General features: G+C 34.8%; 1 protein-coding gene and 1 non-coding gene across 2 annotated transcripts; one reads left to right on the forward strand and one right to left on the reverse strand.

Annotated features, from left to right (window-relative positions):
• Nucleotides 1-303: 303 nt before the first annotated feature.
• On the reverse strand, nucleotides 304-27,141 carry LOC106669046 (nuclear pore complex protein Nup98-Nup96-like). The gene is made up of 3 exons (XM_014398292.2): nucleotides 27,070-27,141; nucleotides 2,394-2,566; nucleotides 304-2,331 (listed from the first exon to the last, which is right to left on the reverse strand). The coding sequence occupies exons 1-3, from the start codon at nucleotides 27,091-27,093 to the stop codon at nucleotides 336-338; spliced, it is 2,193 nt and encodes a 730-aa protein (XP_014253778.1). The 5' UTR covers nucleotides 27,094-27,141; the 3' UTR covers nucleotides 304-335.
• Trnan-guu lies at nucleotides 19,201-19,274 on the forward strand. The gene has a single exon. It is a non-coding gene; the product is annotated as a tRNA-Asn (tRNA).
• Nucleotides 27,142-27,374: the final 233 nt, after the last annotated feature.

The following is a 27,374-nucleotide window of genomic DNA, read 5'->3' on the forward strand; positions in this document are numbered from 1 at the left end:
GACGCAACTCCTACTTGTTTACAAGTTATAAATGGAAATTCCTCATTTAGCTGAGCAATAAAATATTTGATATTACTCAACTATTACTCACCCTTAATAAAAATGTACAACACTAAGGTTGTGTGCGTGATATGATTTAATTTTAAATTAATGTCTATGTATTCACTAAAACTCGGTAATAATATAGAACTATTCATTTAAATATTGTTTATTATATAAAATTATTTACAAATATTATGAAGTTTTTATTGGTAACTTAATAACAAAATGAAAAAAAAATTAAAATCGACATAAATCGATAAAAAAATTTCATGACCGTTCACATTGAAAATTGATTATTTTCTTTTGTGATTGGATATATTATGTTCCAAAGCGAAGCCGGGAGAAGGAATGCGAGATCCATACGGTCGAATGTCAAGAGATTGCACATGTGCTCTAATTGCAACCCCGGAGGGAAAGCCGTAATAATTTCTGTTTGAGCTTAGATAAGTGCTGTCGCTCTTGGTGGAACCGCCTTCGGGCGTTTGCCAGTTTCGAAGAGGTTTGTATTGTCCAGGTTTCTTTGGAGGAAGAGCAAAGTAAGGCTTGTCCAGGAAGTCCTCGCCGAAAGGAATCAGCGGTCTCTTAGGCCGATTAGGGTCATCCTCTGGGAACACGTACGAAGGAAAGTACATCTGACCCGGAGTGCTCGGACGAGAGGTCGTGCTGGAAGGTCGTTTGCCGCCGCAGCAGTTGTTTTGATGTTCACCAGGAATGGAAAATTGAGGCGAACCTGCAGGTGGTCTGCCACTTGGGTATCCTTGAAATGGAGTGCTGGCTGTTGTTGTCGGCCCTCCGGGAAAACTTTGTCCTGATAAGCCACCACCTGTACTTGGTCTATTGGGAAATTGCGTTGTTGAAGATCCGACCCCGGAGTTCCCAACAAAGTTGTTATCATTCGACCCAGAAGTGCTGCCAGATCCGAATGTTGTCCCGGATGTAAATGTACTGCCTGGCTTTATGGTAGTACTCCCTGATCCGCCTGATCCGAAGGTACTACTGCCTGACCCTCCAAAACTGCCATCCGGTCCAAATGTGCTACTTCCTGAGCCAAATGAATTGCTACCCGGAGGCTGCGAACTACTGCCTCCATCGATTCCGTTCTCGTTTCCACTTCCGAATACTCCGTCGCCACCAAACAGATCTATACCTTCATTATGCCCTCCTGAAGAACCTCCATTGGTCCCACCAAGTACAGAACCTCCTACTCCAAAAACATCTCCATCGGAATTGCTTTGGCCAGTATTTCCTCCTTCACCAAAACTACCACCACCTCCTCCTCCACTCCCACTCCCAGAACTACTGCCAACTCCAGAATTTCCTCCTCCAAAAGGTCTGCCGCTAGAACCACTTCCGCCAGAACCGCCTCCTCCAGAACTGCCTCCGCCGAAGCTACCTCCGCCAGAACTACCTCCGCCAAATACACCTCCTCCAGATCCGCCTACGCCAAAGCTACCTCCGCCAGAACTACCTCCTCCAATACCACCTCCTCCGGAAGAACTTGATCCGCCGCCGCCTCCGTTGACCAAATCGTCATCACTTCCTGTAAATATAGGTCCTGGCGGAAAATCTGGGCGCAGTGGATCTAAAACGCTCGGAAAGTTCGGGAACGGCCCTGCAGGAGGGATGAACTGAGGGAATTTAGGCCCTGTGCCTTTATTTACAATTCTGTAACCGATATTTGGCCCAGCAATATATTGTACCGTACGCTGTTGGCCCTTGTCGTCGATGTAAGTGTACGAACCCCTTACATTCCCCAGTGAATCGCTGGCTTCGGTTCTCCTCTGATCCGGTCCAGCTGAAACAAACCGGTAAGACCCATCTCCCCTTTGCTGAATCGACGTTTTCCCTCTAACCGTTTTCCCACCGGGTTTGGAAGGTGGACCTCTATAGAAAAGTCCACTAAAAGGTTTTGAATCTGGGAAAGGGGTTTTAACATTAAAACCAAGTTTCGCCCCAGCTTCGTAACTCACATCGTGTCTTTCTCCAACATCGTCAATAAACGAATATGCTCCGTTTACGTGACCTCGCGAATCGGAATTCTCTTTCCTGACGTATGTCGGCGTTTTAAACCCAAAACTATAGCTTGGGTCTTCATTCGGGTCGTGGTATCCGTCCAAAGTAGGATTGTAATTCGGGGAATTCGGATTGACCGGAGGATTGTATGGGCCTTTGTTTTGAGAGAGGTCCATCTTCCTGGCTATATTAGGTCCTCGTGCCCGGAAACCTCTTCTCCCAGCGGTATATTTTGTTTCCACGACATTTCCTGTCGAAGGATCTCTAGAGCCAAACCTTTAAACACAAAGAAATCCATATTTTTCTGGTTTTATTTTTACAACTGAGAAAATACAGACCTCCCAGCAACCTGATTTTCCCTCGAAGCAACTGCTGCATGGTAATGTGCTCCTTGGTCTCCAGTTTGAAATCCAAATCTGTAGCTGCCGTCATTAGCCCGATCGTTGTATTCACTTCCAACAGGAGGAACCTGGGCTCCACTTTGACTGCTCACTCCTTTCCATAATAAAAACTGAAAAAATTAAAATATTTATTAAAATATGCAGTTTGTTCGCCCTGCGATCTTTATAAGCATAATTGGCCTTCTATGAAAATTAATACAATTTTCTATATTTAATAAATTATACAACATATAATGTGGAAAAATTATGGGCTGACAAACGGCTATGGTCATCGCCGGCCTTCTGAGTGTTTTACTTATTTTTCCCGTCATTCACATATTTTTCTTTTAAACTGCAGCCTTTCCAGCGTCTCCATCTTGCTCCTTACTTTCTGCTTTTATATATACAGTATGTTAATAACCTAAAATTTTAGACTATTGTTTGTATCTCAAGTTGTCAACTATCAAATATGTACGAAAAGGATATGCGCATTCGACGGCCCACTGAAGCACCGCAGACGAGAGGAGCCCAACACTGCCATATCGAAATCCGAGAGACAAGGCGACACCCAGCATCACCTGGGCTTTTTTTGAGACTGCGAGCGTGCCATAGTGGAAAAAGCAGCCGTCATGCGAGGCATCATCACAAAACGTCTGAGTCCTAAGCCCGGCATCGGTATTAAAAAAAAAAAATATTTTTTAGTCTAGTTTTTATCCCTTTTTCGAAGAAAAATTATACAAGCCCAGTTTAACTTCAAAATTTCAAATACGGCCCTATACAGCCTGACACACCATTTTAAAGGAATTTTGACGCTGAAAATAATGGTGCAATCGAATCTTAAATTGGTCAAAAAATGACAAAGTTATGGCAAAAAAAACTATTATTTGGTTTGCTATTTATTAATCACATTTCACGTTTGAACTGCCTGTCTTGCGTAAAGATGGAAAGATTTGCTCTTTTTGAATACTCTGCTCTGAGCGATAGATGATTGACAAGCATTTTCTATCCTTTATCGCAGTTCTTCAACTTCAGACACTGTTTTTTAAATGGCCCCACATAAAATAGTCAAAATTGCAGTTAAATCGAGGTGACCGATCAATATCCAACAGATCGGACCATGAAGTCTTATCCACCACTGCGGAAATGACCCATTCATATAACATCTTACCTAAGAAGCAAAGAATCATGTGCGGGGCATACATCAAGCTGGAGAATTGAAGTTGCTGCAGAGGAGCATCATCTAGTAGTGTAGGAAAAATCTTTCACAAAAAATTGAGGAACTGAGCACTATTCAAATTATTATCGTATAAATAAGCCCAATTAATTTATTTCCGAGAAGTCCTCGCCAAACATTGATACTAAACCATAAAATCCTTGGATTTTCTTCTGGCCACGTTCGAAAATTCCAACAGTTTATTATGCCATTAAAGGTGAACATGGATTAATCAGTTCATAGGATGCACGGACGTTGTATTTAACCTCCCAAATCGTCATTTGTGAAGGGAACGTTAGACGCTTGTTATAATCAGATTATCGAGGTCCCTGGACAAAATGAGAGCGTTACGGTTAAAAACTATAAGTCCGGAGTACATCATGAATTTTAATTTTTGAAAAACCTAAAACTCATTCAACATTGCGGAAAGAAGAATTCGGATTTTCGCGAACATACAGTAAAATATTCAGCTCCTCGTCGAACGCTGCCGGTTTTCGTAATGGAACACTACAAATGAACCGTATCCCCGTATTCCGAGCAACACGAATAAAAGTTTTGTGATATACTCATGAGCGATCAGGAAAATTCTGGGAGTGAACTCAACTTCACGACGAGCAATACCAGCGCAGTTTTCAGCGTAAAAATCCTTTCAAATGATGTGTCAGGATGACGGCCGTATTTGCAATTTTGAAGATGAACTGGTCCTGAGGTATCCTGTAATACATTTTTCCAACAAAAGGTAAAAATTGGAAACTAGACTAAAAATATTAAACACTTAAGCCGGGAACACACTAACCCTATGAAACGCCATGCAACGCTACCCATTGCGACCCGACGCCTTGCCACGTTTTGGTAGGGTGTGCACATCTGCTCGACGCAAGCATACGCAGCGTACAGTCACACAGCATGTATCACAATAACGTGTGTTCTTAATTTTGAGCAAAACCTTGTTAGTTAAATTTTATGAGTACAACCATCTAAAAATTGTTTGTTAAACTTAATTGTTTTAAATAAAGTTAACGACTAATATATTAAATAACGACTAACCATCATATATGATAATGTGTAGAGATTAGTGACCGTTAATCGATAGTTATTCAGATATCGTGAGATGCGGTCGGGAGTGATGTAGGTTTCAGAAAAACATTTTCTTTATCGTGCCAACGTTTCGATCTTTTATTGAGATCATCTTCAGGGCTCAAAGTGTTTGTCTTCTGTGTAATTGTGCCATCCTTGTGTGTCAATGGCACTCTCAACACGACACTCAAGGATGGCACAATTACACAGAAGACAAACACTTTGAGCCCTGAAGATGATCTCAATAAAAGATCAAAACGTTGGCACGATAAAGGAAATGTTTTTCTGAAACCTACATCACTCCCGACCGCATCTCACGATATCTGAATAATTATATATGATAATGTTTATAAAAACTTATGAATTTTTGATCTCGTTTAAATTGGTTTACATTAAAATAGCATGGTGTAATTAATATAACGACAAAATTACATGTACTTACTTTGAAATAAACTACAAAAAATAAGATTGCACTCTTCTGACACTACCCGACGAAACTGGTGTAATTTTATGAGCAAAACAATGAAATAAATTGTTAGTTACATTTTATGAGCAAAACCGTGTAATAAATTGTTAGTTAAATTCATTATATCAAAAAATGATATTCTGGTGCTTAGAGTGACTTTCTTCCAAACCATTAAAATTATTTTTTTTTAATAAAAGCTTATGAATCAAAATAAGTTATAATTAAAATTTAATTAATATAACGACAATAATACATGTAGATTGAATAAAAATATGAGTGTCCGGTTCTTTTGTCTTCGACTGTACTCGATGCTACCCGACGAAAATCTGGAGAGTGGGGATCGCGTGGCGTAGAGTAGGGTAGCGTTGCGTCGCATCTGGAGATGTGCACGGAGGTATATTATTATGGAATAATAGACTTTGGATTTGCGTCGGGGAGCGTCGCATGGCGTAGCATCGGGTGTGTTCCGGGCTTTATTTTCCTTTTTTCTTTTTTTATAGCAACATTGGTTCAAGAGGAATTCAGCCAGCCCATCTATAAAGGACACCATGTATTGTGTATTTCTACGACAGTACATTTCCACTGGTCACATTCACTACCTCAGATTACGTGACATAGCTAGGGCTTACTATTGTACTATAATTATTAACTTTTTTTGTGAATGGCAAATCGTTTAGTTTTTCTGAATGTAATTGTACAAGATAGTTTGTAACAGTATGAAATCATGATTGGTCAGTATCTAAAGATATTACCAGTTATTTATTTATAATATAGACGAGCAAGAAACCTATACACCATCATAACCAATCTAAATTTATAAAAATGTCAAGGTAAATACTATTCAGTCTTTTATATTAATAGTAATTGTTTTGATTAAATTTAAGTCTATTTTTTGAGAACCAATTAGTAAATTTAGGAAAGACTGAAGTATTTTGTGACATTATCATTATTAATTGCAAGGATACAGTTTGACATCGTCAGCGAAGAGCAAGTAATATATATTCTGAGGGAGAAATTCAGCAGCATAATTTAAAAAATCAGAAATAATAAAGGGCCTAAATGAAAGCCCTGCGGCACTCCAGATTTTGCTCAATAAATTCAGAGAATTCTTTTTTATTTATTTTTCTTTACAAGGGTTCGCAACAGCAAAGGTTATATCAACCCTCGATGTTTTTGCAAAGAGAAAAATTAATTAACTGTTTATTTAAGGCTGTGTACCATGTAAATAACAATGCAACTACAACAAAATGAACCCATGGAAGCCCAGAACATTTAATTTGGACAAAAGCAAATTAAAATATTAAAATATACAAAATCAAATGCCTTACTGAAGTCCGTATAAATTACACTCACTAGTTTATTGTACGAAAAAGCGTTTAGTAAAAAATTTTCGAAGACAGGAGATTAGTTGGTGGATTTGTTCGGTTGTTGTGATGAAAACCGTGCTGTTAGTGTGTTAAAAATTTATTACAGAGAGGGGCAATGAAATCATAGACAAAAGATTTGAAAAGTTTAGCAAAGACAGCCTGATAGGAAATGGAACGATAATTAGTAAATTCAGATGGACAGCAAGATTTTAGAAGTGGTTAAATGTAACGAAGTTTCTATTTGGGTTAACCAAGTTTCCCACGTCAGAGAAGGGAGCAAGCACAAAGATTTACTTTCCTGATGTCATTGCCAGATGGAAGATGAAACAACGCCGGGCTATGTAATGTCCCAATACTTAACAGGGCACGGAAATTTCCCGCCAAATTATACAAATTCAAATGTGTATACTCACCAGTAAGCCTATGCGGTTCATCAGATGCATACACTTCTTTCCGTAGTATGTTAAACTTTAATTTTTTCGCAATGCTACGCGTGGCGATTGGTAGAACCAAAAAGAAAGCTATAACATTCCTTGAAGGCTTGTTGTAATAAAACCCATAATTATATACTCCAGACCCTGAAGATGAGCTCAATAAACATCGAAACGTTGGTATGTTAAAGAAAATGTTTTTCGAAACATACATCTTACCAGACCACATCTTCAGGTCTCTAAATATTATACACTAATAAAGTTAACAAGTATATTGATTTTATATAACATAATATTTTGTTAAAAGACGCCGCTTCATTAATAAAAAAATTTGTTCAATTATTGTAAATATATTACAGAGGATGATCTCTCGGTAATTAGATCAATCTGTTGACACAATCAAAACACAATTAGTCACTCACGTGTCTAGTCGGTACTACAATTAAGCTAAATGCTACATAATTGGGTGACAACTCGGTGTGACGCTTATTATTTCTAAATGAGCGAAAATGGACCATGACAATGTGTAATGTATAATGTCTAATAATTAACGATCACAAAATCTGACAAAGTACAGAGCGATACATACAGAAAACTAAAACAGACTGACATGATAAAATCCGACTCATCAACCATCTCCTCCGACACGAAATGGTAACACTGAAGCACATAACTGGCTAAAACAATTACTAAAGGAAAATATGATAAACAATTGAACCTGAACTGTAGTAATGAGGACAAAACAATCAACCAAATTATAAATGAAACTCAGACAAACTAATAGTATTCAAATTAAATCGTTCACATAGAAAAAAAACGTACATACTATCGGATGGATGTTTTGTACGTTTAATGTCCATCTTATACAGAAATAGTGGTATTCACGATGTTTGTAACATGTTAACTCTTGTTAACTATAATAGACAAATGTACAGTGAATGCCCCCTTATTTTCTTAACATGTAAAACGTTAATTTTTCCGCAATGTTGCGCGTAGGCGATTGGTAGAACCAAAAATAAAGCTATAACAGTCCTTGAAGGCTTGTTTATGTTTTGGTTTCTTTTTGTTTTAAATTGTAAGATGCCAGAAGTTAATAAAAAAGGATTAATCAACTCTTTCATACAAAATGCTATATATGCACTCGAAAAGTACTAACAAATGACACGCTTCAATTCGGGCCGACATACCTAACCTGTATCATAACGTCTAACAGCCTACAACTTTATAGGATATGGGATGTATCTATTATGAATGAGATTAAAAGGACAAGTCAGAAATGAACAAAAGAAATATATTGTTCTGCTTTAATTAATGCGTACTTAAGAATAAAAATACAATTGTAAACAAAAAACATATGTTAAATTCATGGCTGCCATGTTGGTTACCTACGCCCTAACGGATAGCAAAGTGACTACATTTTCGACCTAACACCTAACATTGGCTCTGGTCTGTTTGACCGAGCAGTGTTAACTAGCCGATACTTCCAAGTGTAAGTCATCATTTTTCTCGATCTAACAGGATCTAACAGACTTAACAGGGTAACACAAAGATCTTGAATACCCCTGCTGTCTGGAAGAAAACTTAGACAAGATTATTACGGAGGCAAATCTCAAAGAAATAATCGCACGCCCACTAATGTATAAATTATTTTCAGACTTTATTAAAAATAATAGCCAAAAAAAATTGAATGGCAAAGGAGATTAATTTAAAAAAGAAAGGTGACACCCTGTGTTGCCTTGCCGGGCTATACACTATTTATTTACGACCATTTTCCGTTGTTGTAATTCTGACGCCGTCATTAATTCTTGTTAATATTTGATGTTTCTATGGTTAAATATTTACTTATTCATATTTATGAAATTGTTTCTAATTTATTGCATGTATATTTATTTATTTATCTAATGATTTATGAATACATTTATTTATTAACTAGTTAGTTATTTGCTAGTTAAATAACCAACAAAAAAAACTAATCATTCGTATGACGTTAGAATATCTATGGATAATCATGAACAAATAAATAAATAAGAGAATAGATGCCCTTATCAAAGTTCTGGGATTCTGACGGATCCACTGGGGAAATGAAATCGTAAAAAAGGTAGAACATAAACTATTAAGCACAATGAATTAAATAGAATTACAAAACTCTCCGACGCACCAGTGAGAGGAGACATGCCGTAGATACAGCCGGTAGAAATGAGAAGAAGTTCCCAGTCTGGAAAAATACTGGAAATGAAAGATTTGTTAAAAAAATAGGGTATAAAGGGCAAGTCAATGTCTCAGCATTATTTACAAGAACAAAAAAATTTTGTCAGGACAGATACAGCCAGTTGGATCCACAGATTTATTATTTTTTTATAAAAGCATTAGACAAGGATAATAGAAATAAGGAAAGATTTAGATAGTTCAAAGATAAAATACTCGGGCTATTAATATTACAAATAAATAAACAGTTGAAAAAAAATCAGCAAATAGATTAACTACAGAACTTTCAGAAGAACGAGATTCATTTAAATAACGAACATTACTAGGAATGACAAGGGAGGATTTTAAATTTTATGTGCAAAGACAAAAATTTGCTAGGATCATTAGAAATCTAACATGCAATAGATTATTTAATACATTAAGTATGGCATATTCCGTTAGTACCTTTGCACTGATCTCGCAATCTGGATTATTCATAACTCAACAGAATTTGTTTCTTTTTTTTTTTCGATGAGAAATTTTTTTCTTTTTTTAGTTAATGAAAATGAACGAATAATGAAAGGAACAATAATAAATTATGTATATGGATGGTAATAATTTATATTGTATCTTTTATCCTTAGAACCATGCACGTCACTTTTTTGATAGTAAATGGAAGTTTAAAGCGCTTTATGGACTTTTAAACGTATATAGTTAAAGTTAATGTTAGTTTATTTAACTGCTATTTGAACTGAAGAAAGTCTTCTTTAAAAATCTTTCAGTTATAACGTTACAATAATGACTTTTCAAGTTTGCCGATGTTAAGTTTTGACCGTGCATAAAATACTTTCCAATGGTTTGTACCGCAAACCAGGAAGTTGTTGGCGAAGTGTAATAAACGGTTCGGCACTGAATTTAAATTAGGCATTTAGACAAGCGGTGACATCAACAAAAGTGATTCCGTTGGCAGAAGCGGTCAGATAATTTGAAACAGGCCTATATTTAGAAGAGACTGAGGAGAATCTGTTTAATGACCGACATCACACCTAGGACTTCGTCGCCCCGAGCGTTTGCTTCGTGTTATTTATCTTCTGGATGAAATTTAAATTCAATTGAGCTTTATTTACAATCATAGAATGATATTTAAAAAACACCTGTGAATATTTGATTAAAAATTAATTGTTATGTCATTTATAATAATTATTTTTTTAAATTTGAATTAAAAACGTGAAACGTGGTTAATGTGAATGAAAAAAGTTTCTTAAATACATGTTTTCACTATAAGTGTCATGTGGAAAGTTCTAAATCTTATTGAATTGTTGTGTAAACACAAGAACTTTTAAATAACTCGTCTACATGTATTTTAAATTATGGTGCAAATTTTATAAAATTTATACTAAAGTAAGCAGCGGAAAATACTGGCATGAGAACACCAATTTTAAGAAGACTTAAGGAAACGGTCGAACAATATTAGGCCGTAGGGGTATTTACGATGTTTGTGCCATGTTAATTCGTGTTAACTCGAATAGAGAAATGTCAGGTAAGATCGTGATTCCCCCTTTCTTTTCTTAGCATGTTAAACGTTAATTTTTCCGCAATGCTGCGCGTGGAGATTGGTCGAACCAGAAATAAGGCTATAACAGTTCTTGAAGGTTTCTTGTTGTTTGTTATGAATTTGTTTTGTGTTACATTTTAATATGCCACAAGTTAATAAAAAAAGGAAAATTAATCAACTCTTTCATTCAAAATGCTTTCTATGCAATCGAAAAGTACTAACAAATGACACGCTTCAATTCATGCTGCATATCTAACGTGTATCCTGACGTCTAACAGCCTACTACTTTATAAGATAGAGGATGTATCTATTATGAATTAAGAGTATAAGGACAGGTCAGAAATAAACAAAAGAAATGTATTGTTCTGATTTAATTAATGCGTATTTAAGAATAAAAATACAACTGTAAACAAAAAGCAGCTGTTAAATTCATGACTGCCATGTAACTACGGCCTAACGGATTGTAATGTGACTACAGTTTCGACCTAACATCTAACATTGGCCCTGGCCTGTTAATTAGATCGAGCAATGTTAACTAGCCGATTCTTACAAGTCTACGTCATCATTTTTCTCGATCTAACAGGACCCAACAGACTTAACAGCGTTAACACAAAGATGTTGAATACTCCTACTGTCTGGAAGAAAACTTACACAAGATTATTACGCACATCGAGAAGAATCATGACGTAGACTTGTAAGAATCGGCTAGTTAACATTGCTCGATCTAACAGGATAGGGTCAATGTTAGATGTCCGTCGAAATGTTATCCGTTAGGCCTTAGGTAACCAACATGGCAACCATGAATATAACAGCCGTTTTTTGTTCACACGTATTTTTATTTTTAAGTACCCATTAATTAAATCAGACCAATGCATTTCTTTTGTTAATTTCTGACATGTCCTTATCCACATTCATACTATATAAATCCCCAATCCTATAAAGTTGTACGGATACAAGTTAAGTATGTCTGCACGAATTCAAGCGTGTCATTTGTTAGTACTTTTCGTGTGTATAGATAGCATTTTGAATGAAAGAGTTGATTAATTTTCCCTTTTTTATTAATTTCTTGAATCTTACAGTTTAACACAAAAGAAAACCAAAATACATAACAACAAGCCTTCAAGGATTTTTATAGCTTTATTTTTGGTTCTACCTATCGCCACGCGCAGCATTGCGGAAAAATTAACGTTTAACATGCTATGAAAAGAATGGGGCGTTCACGATCTTAGTGGACTTTTCTCTACTCTAGTTAACACGAGTTTACATCTTACAAACATCGTCAATACCCCTATTGGCCCTGGTCTGTTAGATCGAGCAATGTTAACTAGCCGATTCTTACAAGTCTACGTCATCATATTTCTCGATCTGACAGGACTTAACAGACTTAACAGGGTTAACACAAAGATTGTGAATATCCCCTCATATTCCCATTTTTGTCAATGTGCCCTAGGAGGAGAGCAATAAAATATTTATAAGTGCACGTAAATATTTTTGGCAAAATATTTTAATGAAACTTCATGGTCTTATAATCTGTCCTTATATATTATTATTAATAAAAAATAATGCTGCAAAGAAAGTTTGCTTGATGTAAGCTAATTGAGGGGTGCAAGTACCATACAGAGAACGCACAGGTATGCGACCCGATTTGCGAATTGTGCTTGATCACGGCAGCGAGTATTTGGGTCCTATGTCCTATTCTTGGAAGATACCGGGTTGTTCTATTGTATGTAGTAATAATAATTGTGAATACCTAGTATGTATTGAGAGTGAATGAATTGTATGTAAAAAGGAGTAAATGTCTTTCAGAATGAACGTTAGTATGAATGGGTTTGTTGGGAGCTGAATTGAGCAGGCTGTTGACAGCACTCACCCCCCAGCCCATCCACGGTAGCTGGGTCGTCAGGGTTTTTTCGTCATTCTATAATGTTAATATGAGTAATATGAGTTAATATGAGTAATAGGTACTGTAAGTTAAAATAAACCAAAAAACTAGTAATTAATAAAATACTGTAATGCTATAATATTTATTCAGGCCCTGATGATGGTCTTATAAAGGCCGAAAGCTTGCCAAATGATCAAGGAGTCTACTTCTTTCTTTACCTGACCAGAAACCAGATCCCAAACACATTAATAGTAGTCGTGGATTGCGTCCTCATCAAGGTAATTGTGATATTTTGTCGAACCTGCATGGCATCACAATAAAAGTATCGTTGCCTGAATTAATAGATATACGTACATAAAATTATAACCTATAATTAATAGGCAGATAAAAATATCGATGCTTTACTTGCATTTACTTTCATCGATAGATCTCCTAAGCCGGGGATTTAGTTTTTAACTGGTGTTCACAGCGATGAACATTAGGAGTTGAAGAAAAAATATTTTAAATAATTGTCTTTTTTTAATATGGTTTTCAGTCTTTGTTTTGCTTTTATTTTTAGGTTTTTATATATCAGTCGATATATTATTTGAATTCCAAAAAGAAAATAACATGGAAGATTATATTAAATACCTACGTTAAGATATATGAAAAGTTACACAAATGAAAAAATGTTCTAGTAAATCAGACAAAAAATATTTGTTTTAAATATTCAGAATCTTTTAAGCACCCTTTAAATTCTTTATATTCCAATTTCCAGCAAAAATATAGATATTTGTGATCTCGATTTGCTTCCGGAAATTTCGTTTCAATTGTATTTCACTTAAAAATTCATAACCCCTTTGGATTTTATTACATTCAACGTTATTGCAAGGGTTGGAAAGCGGGATGTTTCCACATTTTTTCTCAGTCAACATCGTTTAGCTAATATCATCATAAGTGGAAAAAGTACGGATGAAATAAGCAAAAACCCCGCAAACGTTTTATTTTATGCATACTTTTCGGCTTTATTACAGGGACAAAGTTGATTTCATTTGACGTAGTTTATCGAGTTTTAAAAATGTAAAATTAAAATATATATTTTTAATTAACTAATCTTTATATAGGGTAATGGTTGAAATAAAAAAAACTATTGTCACGAGGGAGTTTCGAACCTTCGGCTAAATACGCCGCTGCTTACCCACTTCAGCTATGTGATTTCGATCCACTCGGTGGAAGGTTAGATAGGTAATCATGTCTCCTCCCAAAAGTAAGGCATGAGGTTATTTTACTAAAAAAACTGAATCGTCGGCATCTTGTAAACTCTGTGTAATACAGTGTGAATACGTCTAACTTTTCTAACATTTGAAAACCAAACACTCGAAGATCAATTTTCTCAAAACTCGATAACGATAAAATTGAAATATTAATTATGTTGAAATGTGTTGGCAGCTTTTCCTTATTCTTATCTAACCACCCACTGTATGAAAAAATACTTAAAAAAGGGAAAAAGCCTACAATTTCTTGATTATTTTAACGCATGTGCGTATTTTACCCAAAGTCCACAATAGTAAGTTCATCATTTTTGAATAAACGAAAAACTACTCATATGAGTAAGTACTCGTTAGTACCTAATATTTTCTGTCGATACTTGAGTAGCATCGTATATTTTTTCGATACTAGTATCGAGTACTTGTATCGAATATTTTCTGTCGATACTTGAGTAGTATCGTATATTTCTTTCGATACCAGTATCGTATATTTCTTTCGATACCAGTATCGTATATTTCTTTCGATACCAGTATCGAGTACTGGTATCGAATATTTTCTGTCGATACTTGAGTAGCATCGTATATTTTTTCGATACTAGTATCGAGTACTTGTATCGATATTTTCTGTCGATACATGAGTAGCATCGTATATTTTTTCGATACTAGTATCGAGTACTGGTATCGAATATTTTTTGTCGATATTTGAGTGGTACAGTATATTTCTTTCGATACCTGTATCGAGTACTACTACGTCACTATTTGTGAGTAGAACCATCCTTTCCAAAAGGCGAATTGATATACTCACCCCACCTTAATTATTTCTATTTTCTATTAGTTTTGTTGTATATACCCTATATATCGTAAATTCGTTATAGAAGTAATTTATTTTCATTTACATTAATTTTGCAAAAGCAAGGAGTATTTTATAAAATATTCATTTTGTTATTATGTTATTCCTACTTGAATTCCTACACATGTTGGGTTCATGTGAGATGGATGCAGGATTGAAAAATGATACTTTTTTCCAGAATTAGCTATCTATACATTTTATTTTTGTCCTGCTTGAATGAATAAAAAATAACTAATAAAATATTAAATATTCCGGTGGAATTTTGTTGGTTCTGAATTTAAAAAAAATATTGTTAATCTTACAAATGTACTTTTTTTTCTTTGACGCGATTAGGTACAGCCAAACCGGGCGTACACCGCCGTGAATGATCAAACGATTGTTATTAAATCAACATTTTGATTTGCATTTGGCTTTGTGCGACGGCCGTGGAGAGATCAAACTGAGTTCCGCCATTTATGTTGATCCTGGAGAGCCACCGACTGCCACTCAGGCTTAAGTGCATTGGCCAAGGCTGTGGTTTTTTTTAAATTTATGTATTAAGAACAATACAATAACCGCAGAAGGACGAAAGTCAAGAATAACATCCTCGACATATCCAATTGGAATGCAGTCGGTGATGTTCATTATACATTCGGACATATTAAAAAAATTTAATTCACAATCAACCTACAGAGAGATTTATTATACGTGCACAATAATTTTTACTTAACCTTACTTCAGACCTACAATTAATTGTGTTAAATCAATATTCTGATCTTCTAATTTACGTTCTCGAGGCAGACGGGTCATTCATCTCATTTTCTACGCTTCCTTATGGAGGAGCATAAGATGTGGGTTTTTTTAAGGTAATCTGTTACCCACTTAATCTGTTTAAAGGGAAATCATTTTAATTTTTTAATAAATTTAATCATTTCCAAATATAAACAACACATTATTTAAAGAATTTTTTTTCAATGTCAACCTGTTAAGGTGTTTTCAGGCTGAAAGTCACAAACAAATGAAACACTTTCTTTTATTCAATCTTCTTCTAGATAACAATTGTATTTTCCTTTAGATCAATATTCTTTTCTGTAGTTTTATTACATCAGCAATGTTATTGTACATAATGAATGACTAAAACTTCAGGCTATGAACAACCGACTAAACAGCCGGCCGATATGACGTTAGATGATGACGCAACGCCTAACCACATCCCTACGTTTCAATTCCAATTTTTATTAACAAATAAAAGCTCTAAAACCAAAATAACCAAAACACCATGCACAAAACAGACAGGTATTCACTTGGCCTCTATAACTATGGCGTAATATTTAATAGGCCAACTGCTACAGCGACCTAGAATGAACTGAAGAATCAAAGCACCATGCCGAAAAAGCAGTCTCCCGGAGAGGAAAACCGCAAGCCATGTATTAATCAGACCTGATGCCAACTGACCTTTGTTAGATTATTCACGGTCATTTCATGATCAATTAAACGTTTCGACGAGGATATCCCGAAAGGGAGACGAATAATCTTAACAGGTACGTTATAGCCTTCCTATTTTTTTCTAGCACTTGAGATCTCGCGGCAAAAAGTGAGCGGGCTTAGGAACTCAAAGCAAACGCTCTACGACCAGCATCGCGCAAAAAAACCACCGCAGCCGACCTATGAAGAACCACTTGCGGTCATTTAAAAATCACACAAACATTTCGATATTTGTACACCTGAAGATAGATAAATAACTTCCATAGGTAAATTGTTTTTTTTCTAATCAAAGATTGTACACTAGAATTAGAAAAATGTGAGAATGCCACAATACTAGCAAAGCAACTGATCAACTTGTAAGGATAGATAAATAATATTCTTTATTAATATTCTTTAAGAAGAAACAATATATGAAGATAAAGAATAAAGACAACATAAAATAGGTCAACCTTCTTAAATCGGTCAGATTTTTAGCCATGCACATAGAAGTGTCATTGATGAAAGAGAATGCTGCTGGGATTTAGAAATCCAAGGAACATATAAAAGCTATTCGTCCTGCACTATAAAAGTATTATGCAAAGTTTGCATTTTCGTTTTTACAGCCACAAGCCATGTCTAACTGATCGGCCTGGTTTTGCTACCAAGTACACAAATTTGGTGATTGGCAACAATGGAAATCACCCGATGGAAAGTAAAACGACTTAGATCTGAATAGTTTTACTGGCACAGCAAGAGTCTCTTTTGGGGGCCGCGGTAGCCGAGTGGTTAAGGCGTTAGACTCTCGGGCAGTAGATCCCGCGGTCGTGGGTTCGATCCCCACCGTCGCCTCTGGACTTTTTCTGGCGTCTGGCCGCAATTGAAAGAAATTGACACGGCACTTATCAATGGAAGGAGCGGGATCAGATCTTAGATCGGATCACCATCCCAGCGGGATCACCAGCAGTAGCCATCCCTCTCTCCCTTCCCGCTTTGAACATCTACCAGATCATCACGTTGATACTACGAATCAAAAAGCATCTTATTATAACATAAGAGGTAGAGTTTTCCCTGTTTGATAGGGTCTTGTATCCAGATATCGATAAACGTAATAAACACTGCTTCAGAGTTAGGGGGACAACAAGCACTCCGATATTTAGGCAAGAAAATCTGGCATCCGATAAGAAACCATTCTTCGTCCCTTACTGTAAACAATTTATAGTGCTGACTTTTCTTTGCATCCTAACTTTCATTACCACCTAACACCGCATTTTGTACCATTGGCCGCAATTTTGTTTTTTAACCCGAATCCTACCCAAGCGAACTCCCCCATTCCATGAACTCTAAGCTTATCAAGGACAGGATGAAAACTGGAAGTCCATACTTAGTGTACATTTACATTGTACGTTCTTGCTTTCCACTGTTCATCAGCAATAACGAACCACTTCAATTCAAGTCTGATACTACTACATGTAGACCGAGGACTGACGGTACTTCCCATACAAAACTTATCAAGCAACTACTTAACAGAGGACTTGGATAATCTACGAAGACTTTTAGGACCAAATTCTATTTTGAACGACAAAACACAAATAACTGTAGAATTTTCATATTAGGATGAGAAATTTCGGGTTCCTCCAATCCATCCAAAATCCAGTGCATCCAGTCCTTACAATCAAATGTCCTCAACTAAATTGTCAATGCTCCTTACTGTGAACGGACTGGTTCGATCCCGCTTCCCAAAGTTCCACAACAATTTTACCGATCCATCCTAAATCTGCCCTAATTCTTTATACAAGTTCCTATCCTGACAACCTTCACCAGGTCTCGAAATCTCATTTCAACTTAATCTTTCACGTTGAGTGCCAGCTTAGACTGGTTTCATTCTTAACCTGCGTCCTGTAGATGCTGTGTGATGACCGGAATCGATAAAAACATAGCTATATGTTAACAGAACTATATTTTTTATTGGCTTATGTTTTTCTTATTAACATACGTTGATAGATGAAAATCTTTTTTTAGTTGAAGAAAATAGGTCACAAAAATTCCCGGGGAAAGTTGAGAATCTAACCCACCGCGCAGGTAATACAAGACGAAAGTTTGAGGCGGAACTACTAGGCTACCGCGGACCTCAATCAGTTAAGTATTATAAGTCGTGGTAACTCGAAGAATATGAAATCAATACAAACAGTAAATCCAGTATGTGGCCAAAATTTAAACAGATCAAATTTAAATTATTTAACCTAATTATCCATGCTTAATAAAACTATTTGAGCTAATGACGTCTAGCTAGAAGAGATGACTACTCAGCATTGCACGGTTAATTGTAGAACTTGCGATTTTGCAGTTTGCTCGAGTAGGACAAGCAAGTTGCAAGCACATAGAAAATTAGGGGAAACTAAGTCATCGTAATTAGCACGCTCTTATAGTTGAAGCATAAATTTTATTTTCATGTCTGATTGTTTGGTTATCATAATGTTATTAGTATTATTTTGTTTTTACCATGTGCTATTATTATCTCATAATTTAAAAACTTCTTGCTATTGAATGCAGAACGGATTTATCATAACTAATACCATCTAATATTTGCTAATAAAAAAATATCTTTTCTATTTGAGGTGTTTTGCTAGCTCTAAAACGTAACATCTATTTACAGTAAACGGTGGTTAATTAATTAAAAGAATTAAAAGAATCGAAATAAGGAAAAGCCAATACCAGTTTTTAAATTTATTTTTTGTTGAAAATTTGCAAGTCATTGTCAAGTTTTTGTCACAATGATAAAGCCTTTCGTGCTCCAACTAAATCATACTTCAATATTCCTCATCTTCGCTGCAAAAGAATGTATTTTGAGATTATTTTTATTTTCAAATTAAATTGCCTCCCTGTTACTTCAGAAATCAGAAAATATTTGTTATTGAATATAAAGGAACAAATTTTTTCTCTTTATTCCCGATGCAACGCAGGATGATAGAATATTGAAATAAAATAGCAAAAAGGAGGGAAAATTCGAAAAGTGGGGTTGAGGTGGGGAGTTGGTGTCCGAGTGGATCGAGGTCACGATAGCTCAAGTGGTTAGAGCAGCGGAGTGTTGAGCCGAATGTCGTGGGTTCGAATCCCGCTCGTGACAATGGCTTTTTTATTTCAATCAACACCTTCAATAATGATGAATTAATTGAAATAAGACACTTTGTTGATTTTCTTAACACTTCTGTTCCCCCATTAAAACATCAGTAACTCAATACATAACAATTGTTAAAGTTATATTAATTTATCGTATATAAAATACAATTATACATATATCATATGTATATATTTTTTCTACAATTTCTAGCCATTGTACAAAGGGTGCTTAATTAAATCTTTATTTTGTTTGATGTATGATTTTAATGTCGTTTTGATTTATATTTTTTCCACGCATGGTATGATGTTTTATTCTTTATTAATGGCAAGTTATTATTTTAAAAATTAAATAATTTTCTGCTTCACTTTTGTATATGATTTTTTAAGAAATTGCTGACCCGTAAATAAGTAAATTATATTTTGTAACATTTCATGTTTTTTTATGTTGTGATCCCGAAGCGTAAAAAAAGAATTGAGTTTAATAACTAAAATAATTATACAAAACAAAGGATGACCTTTAAAAAAATCAATAATAATAACGATTCGATTATCCAAACAATGCCTCCGTGGATATTAATGTTTAATATACAACAAAGGACGGAAAAAGAGGCGCATTATTGCATAAAAAATGTGAAGGGTGCAGTCCTCATTAGATCCAGTTAAAATAAATTGTCCGCGGAGGGATTCTCACGACTTTACGAGGCCAAGACGTTTGTTGTTAGCCGCGGTTTTTCACGCTTTTTAGCGTCTGTCCTTCCTCGGTAATTGGGCTATTTGTAAAAATCACAAGACAAATAAGCCGTACATTGGCCGAGAAAATGACACTAACAATTAAGCAAATTTGTTACTTGAATACTCTTGACTAAAATTAGAATGAATTTTTCTTATAAAAATTTAGTTTTCATATAACTTGACACATTTAAATATAGAGGGGGATATTTAAGCACCGCAGTATCCTTGTTTAATCTGTAAACTCAACAATCACACCAGAAACTTTCTTATAATCAATAAGTAACGAAAACATCCACGTTTATACATAAACGTATATAATTAACTATAATATGCCACCAATTATAATGCGTTTTAACAAAATAAAATTTGTGGCGTCGGTTGGCGCAACGGTTTAGGCGTTGACACGGCGCTCATCACTGTAAGGTAAAGGGCCCGGGTTCGAATCCAGCGGCCCTACATTCGAACCCGACATAACATTTTTTAAAAAACACCAGCACCCTGAGGGTTTATACGACCATTGCAAAAACAAATTGTTCATCCATGAATGAACAATGAAGTTCGATAGAGATGATCTACAGAATTAAACCCACTTGAATATATTAATCTTTACAGTTTGCAGTAGGAGAAACAATTTAGCTATGGAAATGATAATACTTTCAGGTTTACCTTGATTTTTCAAACCTCAAAAACACCAGATACGCTGATAAACCATGACTTAGTGAGCAAAACACGAATTTGAAGTTGTTTTATCAATGGTTAATAAAAATATATTTTTGTGTAATTATTTAAACAAAAATATGAACAATTTATACAATTTACAAAAATATTGATTTTATGATTAGTTTTTTTATCATCATATATTTAACGTTTGAGCTTTAGACGATAAGAAAAAACATTTGATATATATTCCAGGCATATTAACTACACTGATAGTATAATCAGTAACGTAAATAACTGCTCCTTAAGCATAGAAAGGTTCTCAATTTGTCTCACATAGCGGAAGCTTGTCATGCTTTGGCTCCTTACAGAGAGCGTATAAGCATGCCAACGAATTTGACGATCGTTCCCGGGTACAGTTGTTTATGGATCCCCTGTTCTGCATTTTGGAGACGTGGAGATTTTTTAACATATTAAGATTAAGACTTATTTATTGTCCATTGTTTTTAATAATGTTTTAAATTCTACAATATACTGACAGATTTATATTTTGCTTTATTATTTAATACATTTCATTCTTATTTTTAGTTAATTATGGTTTTTAGTTGAGATAAAAAATTCATTGTCACGAGCGGGATTTGAACCCACGACCTTCGGCTAAATACGCTTTACCACTTGAGCTCTCGTGATTTCGATCATTCGGACGAACATAGCTAATCATGTCGTCTCCCAAAAGTAAGGCATGATGTTATTTTACTAAAAATTTCGGCGACAAATGAAATGGCTTTAATGAAGATATACTTCATTTCATCTTATTAAATTCAAAAGGTGGGGTTGAGGTGGGAAGTTAGTGTCCAAGTGGATCGAAGTCACGATAGCTCAAGTGTTCGAGGAGCGGCGTATCTAGCCGAAGGTCGTGGGTTCGAATCCCGCTTGTGACATTGGCCTTTTTATCTCAACTAAAAACCTTAATTAATTGGACGATATGAATTGGTCAAGCGGACACGAAAATTAGTTGGCTAATGTGTACCTATATTTTTATTATTTTTGTTATATTGTTAATAAAACATTTTTTAAGTAAAGATTATACTGAAGTATCTATATATTTAAATTTTTGATCTAATACAGGATTTTGAAATAGTTATTTTATTGTATACGTTGATTTTACAATTATAGGTGTGTGTACAAGTAGTTAGGAAGTGAAATCATAATGAAACAGATTTGATTCTGTCTTCATTTTGTTAATTATTTTTCTATAGATGGTTAAATTTACGTTTTTCAGAAGGACGTTTTTGTTGCAGAATAGTTTAACTAGATATATAATTTGGTAATTTGGTGAATGTTGGCTAATGCATTTCTTTTTATTATCGGTAATTTGAGTCTATATACAATTTCTCTTGTAACACATATATTCTGATTTAATTTACTGTTTTCTTTGTATAATAATATAGATACAGTTTTCACATAGATTTATATTTATTCAGATATCATGATATGCAGTCGGGTGTAAATGTAGGGTTCAGAAAAATATTTTCTTTCTCCTGTTGAGAGTGCACGACATGCAAGGATGGCACAATAAAAGATCGAAACGTTGGCACGATAAAGAAAATGTTTTTCTGAAACCTACATCACACCAGACCGCATCTCACGATATCTGAATTACTATCGATTAACGGTCACTAATCTCTACACATTGATTTATATGCTATAAACTTCTGTTTCCTCGAATAATCATTTTGATGCAATTTTTATTATGAATAACCTTTATGTAAGGTATTGGTTGAAATAAAAAAAGTTAGTGTCACGAGCGGGATTCGAACCCACGACCTTTGGCTAATACGCCGCTGCTCTACCACTTGAGCCATCGTGACTTCGATCCTCTCGGACACCTACTTCCCATCTCAACCTACCTTTCGATTTCTCCCTCCTTTTTGCCATTTTTCAATGGCATAATTTTATTTGGCCAATCGGACGACAAAGGAGGAAAAATTCGAAAGGTAGGTTGAGATGGTGAGTTGGTGTCGGAGTGGATCGAAGTCACGATAGCTCAAGTGGTAGAGCAGCGGCCTATTAGCCAAAGGTCGTGAGTTCGAATCCCGCTCGTGACACTAACTTTTTCATTTCAACCAATACCTTACATAAAGATTAATTAATTGAAAGACGGTCAATCGGACCACGAAATATAATGGATTATGTATAAAATCAATTTTTTTGTGGGATATAAACAACTCAACAGTATGCAACCCCACCCAAGCCGTAATTCCAAATTGCAAAAGGGTTGTATATTTTTGAAGTTTTAGTTGGGAATCCTTTTATTCGGTTTATTTATATAGATCTATTTTAAGTGTTCGTAGTTATGTGTATTGTTTGAGTGCGTGTATTTATTAGTGTGAGTGGTGCGATAACGTCAACCCGAATTTAGATTAGCGAATTTAGATAATTTTTCAAATGTTGTGTAAGCAGGATTCGATACTCGGCGACAAATAAAATGCCACGGAGAGCTTTAGTGAAGGTACTTCGTTTTACTTATTAAATCCATTAGATTTCGTGGTCCGATTGAACAAATAACTTCTTTCAATTAATTAATCTTAATTTAAGGTATTGGTTGAAATAAAAAGTTAGCGTCACGAGCGGGATTCGAACCCACGACCTTCGGCTCAATACGCGGCTGCTCTAACCACTTGAGCTCTTCTGTTCAAGTTCAGAAGTCACGATAGCTCAAGGTTTTTATTTCAACCAATACATTACATAAAGATTTATAATTTATGTTCATAGATTTTAATGCAAAGGCCGTTATGTTGTAAATATGTATATTGTTTTATAATGTTTTATAATCCGCTGTTGTTGTTTTTTTCGTATATGGTAAATGATAAAGAAAAATCTTCAAACATAGTACGTTGGTGAAAATAAATCTTCGTTTCGTGAGACCGCGACCTCGGTTTTAGCCAACGTGATATAAGTTTTCGTATCTCGGAAACTTCTACTTCGCCAATCTTAATCCATTCTTGTTTATTAAACTTAGGATGTTGCGATCTTAACTTCATTTTAATCTAAATGCAAAGATACAAGGAGAGCGTCAGGAGGTGAAAATTCCTTGCTGATTATGATAACAGAGTAAAATTCTCCAAATAGCCAATTGTGAAGTTAAAAAAATACGCCATTGTTAATCTCTTTTCTCAATGTTGTTGCAATAGTGTGTGTAATATGAAAATGGATAATGATACAATAGTTTTACGTAATAAACAATACGGGACGTGTAAAATTTACTGGTGACTAGCCGCGTGTCATTATTTATTTTTTAAATTGTAAAATATACTTATCAATCTAAAAACATTTATTTAAAAGTTTTTAAAAACTTTTTTAAACACATATTGATTATGTGAACAACAACATTTTGACATACTTTAGAAGTAATGACTCGAAAAGAATCAATATCATCAAAAAACGAAGCAATTTCGATTCTATTGAAATACAATTTTCGAAAGTAGCGAAGATTTAAAATTTCTTTGACGAGAAATAAAATAGAAAAGCGGTTTTTCATCCCAAAAATAGAAGTTCAATAAAACTTTTCGGCGTTGTAGCTACCTTCCTGTCACTTAATACGCAATTTGGGTAAAACGTCTCGGCAATAAAAAAAATTCAAATCCATCAAAATTTAAAATGTGAATAAATCCCAGGCCATGAAGACATACCAGACCGCATCTCACGATCTACGAACATCACCGTCATCACATTAACGCTACCTTAGAGTATTCAATATTCCTTCAATTAATTGGACATCAGTCCCTCCATTTGCACTGATAAATTACTTTCACACACCAGACTTCGAGCACACTGCCCAAAATATTCCTAGTAGAGATAAGCTCACACATTCACAAAATTAAATTACATTCAATCATTCATTCTCACTATCCCACAGTGGGTACTCGACATTCCTTGGAGTAATTGAGGCTGAGCCCCTTCATTCATACTAACAAATCACATTCGCACATTCACTACCTCAGAGTACACGATATTTCTTGGAAATTTAGATATTTATTTTTCTTATGGTTAACTGCATTTTGTGCACCGATTATGCCATAAAATTTAATATATAATAATAAACGGTAAAATTGTAAATCAATTCATTTTATTTATGGTCCGATTGACCAAATAAATTTTTTCAATTAATTTATGTAAGGTGTTGGTTGAAATGAAAAACCTAATGACAAGAGCGGGATTCGAACCTACGACCATCGGCTAAATTCGCCGCTGCTCTAAACACTTGGTGTCCGAGAGGATCGAAGTCACGATAGGTCGAGTGGTAGAGCAGCGGCGTATTTAGCCGAAGGTCGTGGGTTCGAATCCCGCTCGTGGCACTGACTTTTTTATCTCAACCAAAACATTACATGAAAAGAATAATTAATTGAAAGAAGTAACTTGGTCAATTGATCACTAAGACATAAATGGAATGATATATTCATTTAATTTTTTGTAAAATAAATTCGTATTTTGTTAATAAAAATGTGTAGTCTCGATCTCGTCGTTTCGCCCAATATATATTTATTATAATATTTGGAAATCAACGAGAAATAAAAATGTAATAAAAGTAAATTAAAGTCCCGCCCGCGGGTTAAGGTGTCTTTAAATAAAGTTCACAATTCTGTTTGAATAGATATAGACTTAGATTTGTAGTAAAAAAACTACTGGTAGTACAACAGTAATTTTTTTATATAGTATTATTAACATACCTAAATTATTCCGAAATCGTGAGATGCGGTCTGAAGTGATGTAGGTTTCAGAAAAATATTTTCTTTATTTTGCCAACGTTTCGATCTTTATTGAGATCATCTTCAGGGCCTGGGATTTACAAACATTGTTTAAATTTAACATAATTTAATGTTTGTAAATCCCAGGCCCTGAAGATGGTCTCAATAAAAATCGAACCGTTGGCACGATAAAGAAAATGTTTTTCTGAAACCTATATCACACCAGACCGCATCTCACTATTTCTGAATAATTATCGACTAACGGTCACTAACACCACGCAACCTACATAAATGCGCTTGTTGAATATTTAGGAACTGACAATTCGAAACTATTTACAATTTTTCTACCAATATTATGGATTTAATAAGTAAAACGAAATATAACTTCACTAACAGCTCTCCGTGTCCATTTTATTTGTCGCCGAGAATCGAATCCTGATTACACGACATTTGCAAAAATGGCAAAAAGGAGGGAAAAATTCGAAGGGTTGTTGGTTGAAATCGGACGTTGGTGTCCGAGGTGATCGAAGTCATGATAGCTCAAGTCGTAGAGCAGCGGAGTATTTAGTCTAAGGTCGTGAGTTCGAATCCCGCTCGTGACACAAGCTTTTTCATTTCAACCAATACCTTACATAAAGATTAATTAGTTGTTAGTAAAGTTATTTCTAATCTAACTTTTATTTTCTAATTGATCTAAGTCTGCAAGTAGTAAAATTTTCATGCCTATAATAATTCCTGGGAGCTCATCGACCAATTTGACCTTTAAATTACTATAAATTGATACGTTTTGCCTTCTTCTTTTCTTTTTGTTTTGTATTGCAACATAAAATGAATATCTTATGTTTTAAGTACAATGTTTTGTTTTCTCAATACTCTAGCCTTCCAGAAGACGGATAAAATTCGATTAGAATACGTTTATGTTTTGTGTTGTTATTAATTTGTAACTAAATTATTGTTAGTATAATTCTTAATTGCAGTTATTTTGTGGAATAATGTTTTTCTATCAAATTATTCATATTCTAAAAATTGAAGGTAACTTTAGCATTCGAAGTACACGTAAAAGCATAACCTTTGGGTCCGCACATAAACTAGAATCGGAGATGTAACGTAAAACATTTAAGCGTTTTTTTAAATTTCCCTTTCATTTTTTAATTTATAATGGCATAATATCAAAACATTGTTGACAAAGCCTGAAAGAGGAGAAATTAAACTTGTCAACGGTAGACGTAACGTTAAATTTCGGTAAAAGTTTGAAGTGTTATGAATTTTTAAAAGGTGAATCCAAGAAATGACTACTTTTTATTGCGATTTGTAAAATTTTTGTTTTTACTGAAATTGCTTTTTGGTGTTTCTAACTTTCATATATCTAAATTTCATTTAGTATAACCCTTCGTATCATTTCTTATGCTATGTCGAAAAATAAATATATATTTACAATCTCTTTGGAATATACACAACAAAAACAGAAAACCATATTTTAGAAAGGCAGATAATAATATTAATATTCATAAATGTTTAATAAGAGTTTCGTAAAAATTGGCAGCCCATGATTATTATCATTTAGAGGATTTTTTTATTATCAATTTTTCGATGAAAACTATAGTAAATTTTTTTTCATAACTTTTGAAATGTCTATATTTGTTATATACAATGCATTTGACTTACAGTTATGAAAAGAGTCCAATACATGCTAGAATCCACAGTTAATTCAATTGGAGAGGAATTCACTAGACACGACTGGAAACACGTACACTACGGACATTTGTGCTAATTATTCTCAGGGTGTTAACGTTTTATACGAGGGTAGATCCTCCGTGCCCCCTCCTCTTCTTCAAGAGACCGGAGGGGCACTTATTGTTTTCCTAGAATCGGACAATGCTAACTAAATAGCATCTAAGGTCGTTCCCAAAGCCATGGAAAGATTTTCCGAGAGATAGACAACGGTTACTGCCTCCTGGGGCGATTCCATC

This window comes from Cimex lectularius, unplaced genomic scaffold (genome assembly GCF_000648675.2).
Source record: "Cimex lectularius strain Harlan isolate CLEC.00 unplaced genomic scaffold, Clec_2.1 scaffold53, whole genome shotgun sequence".
NCBI classification, from domain to species: Eukaryota; Metazoa; Arthropoda; class Insecta; order Hemiptera; family Cimicidae; genus Cimex; species Cimex lectularius.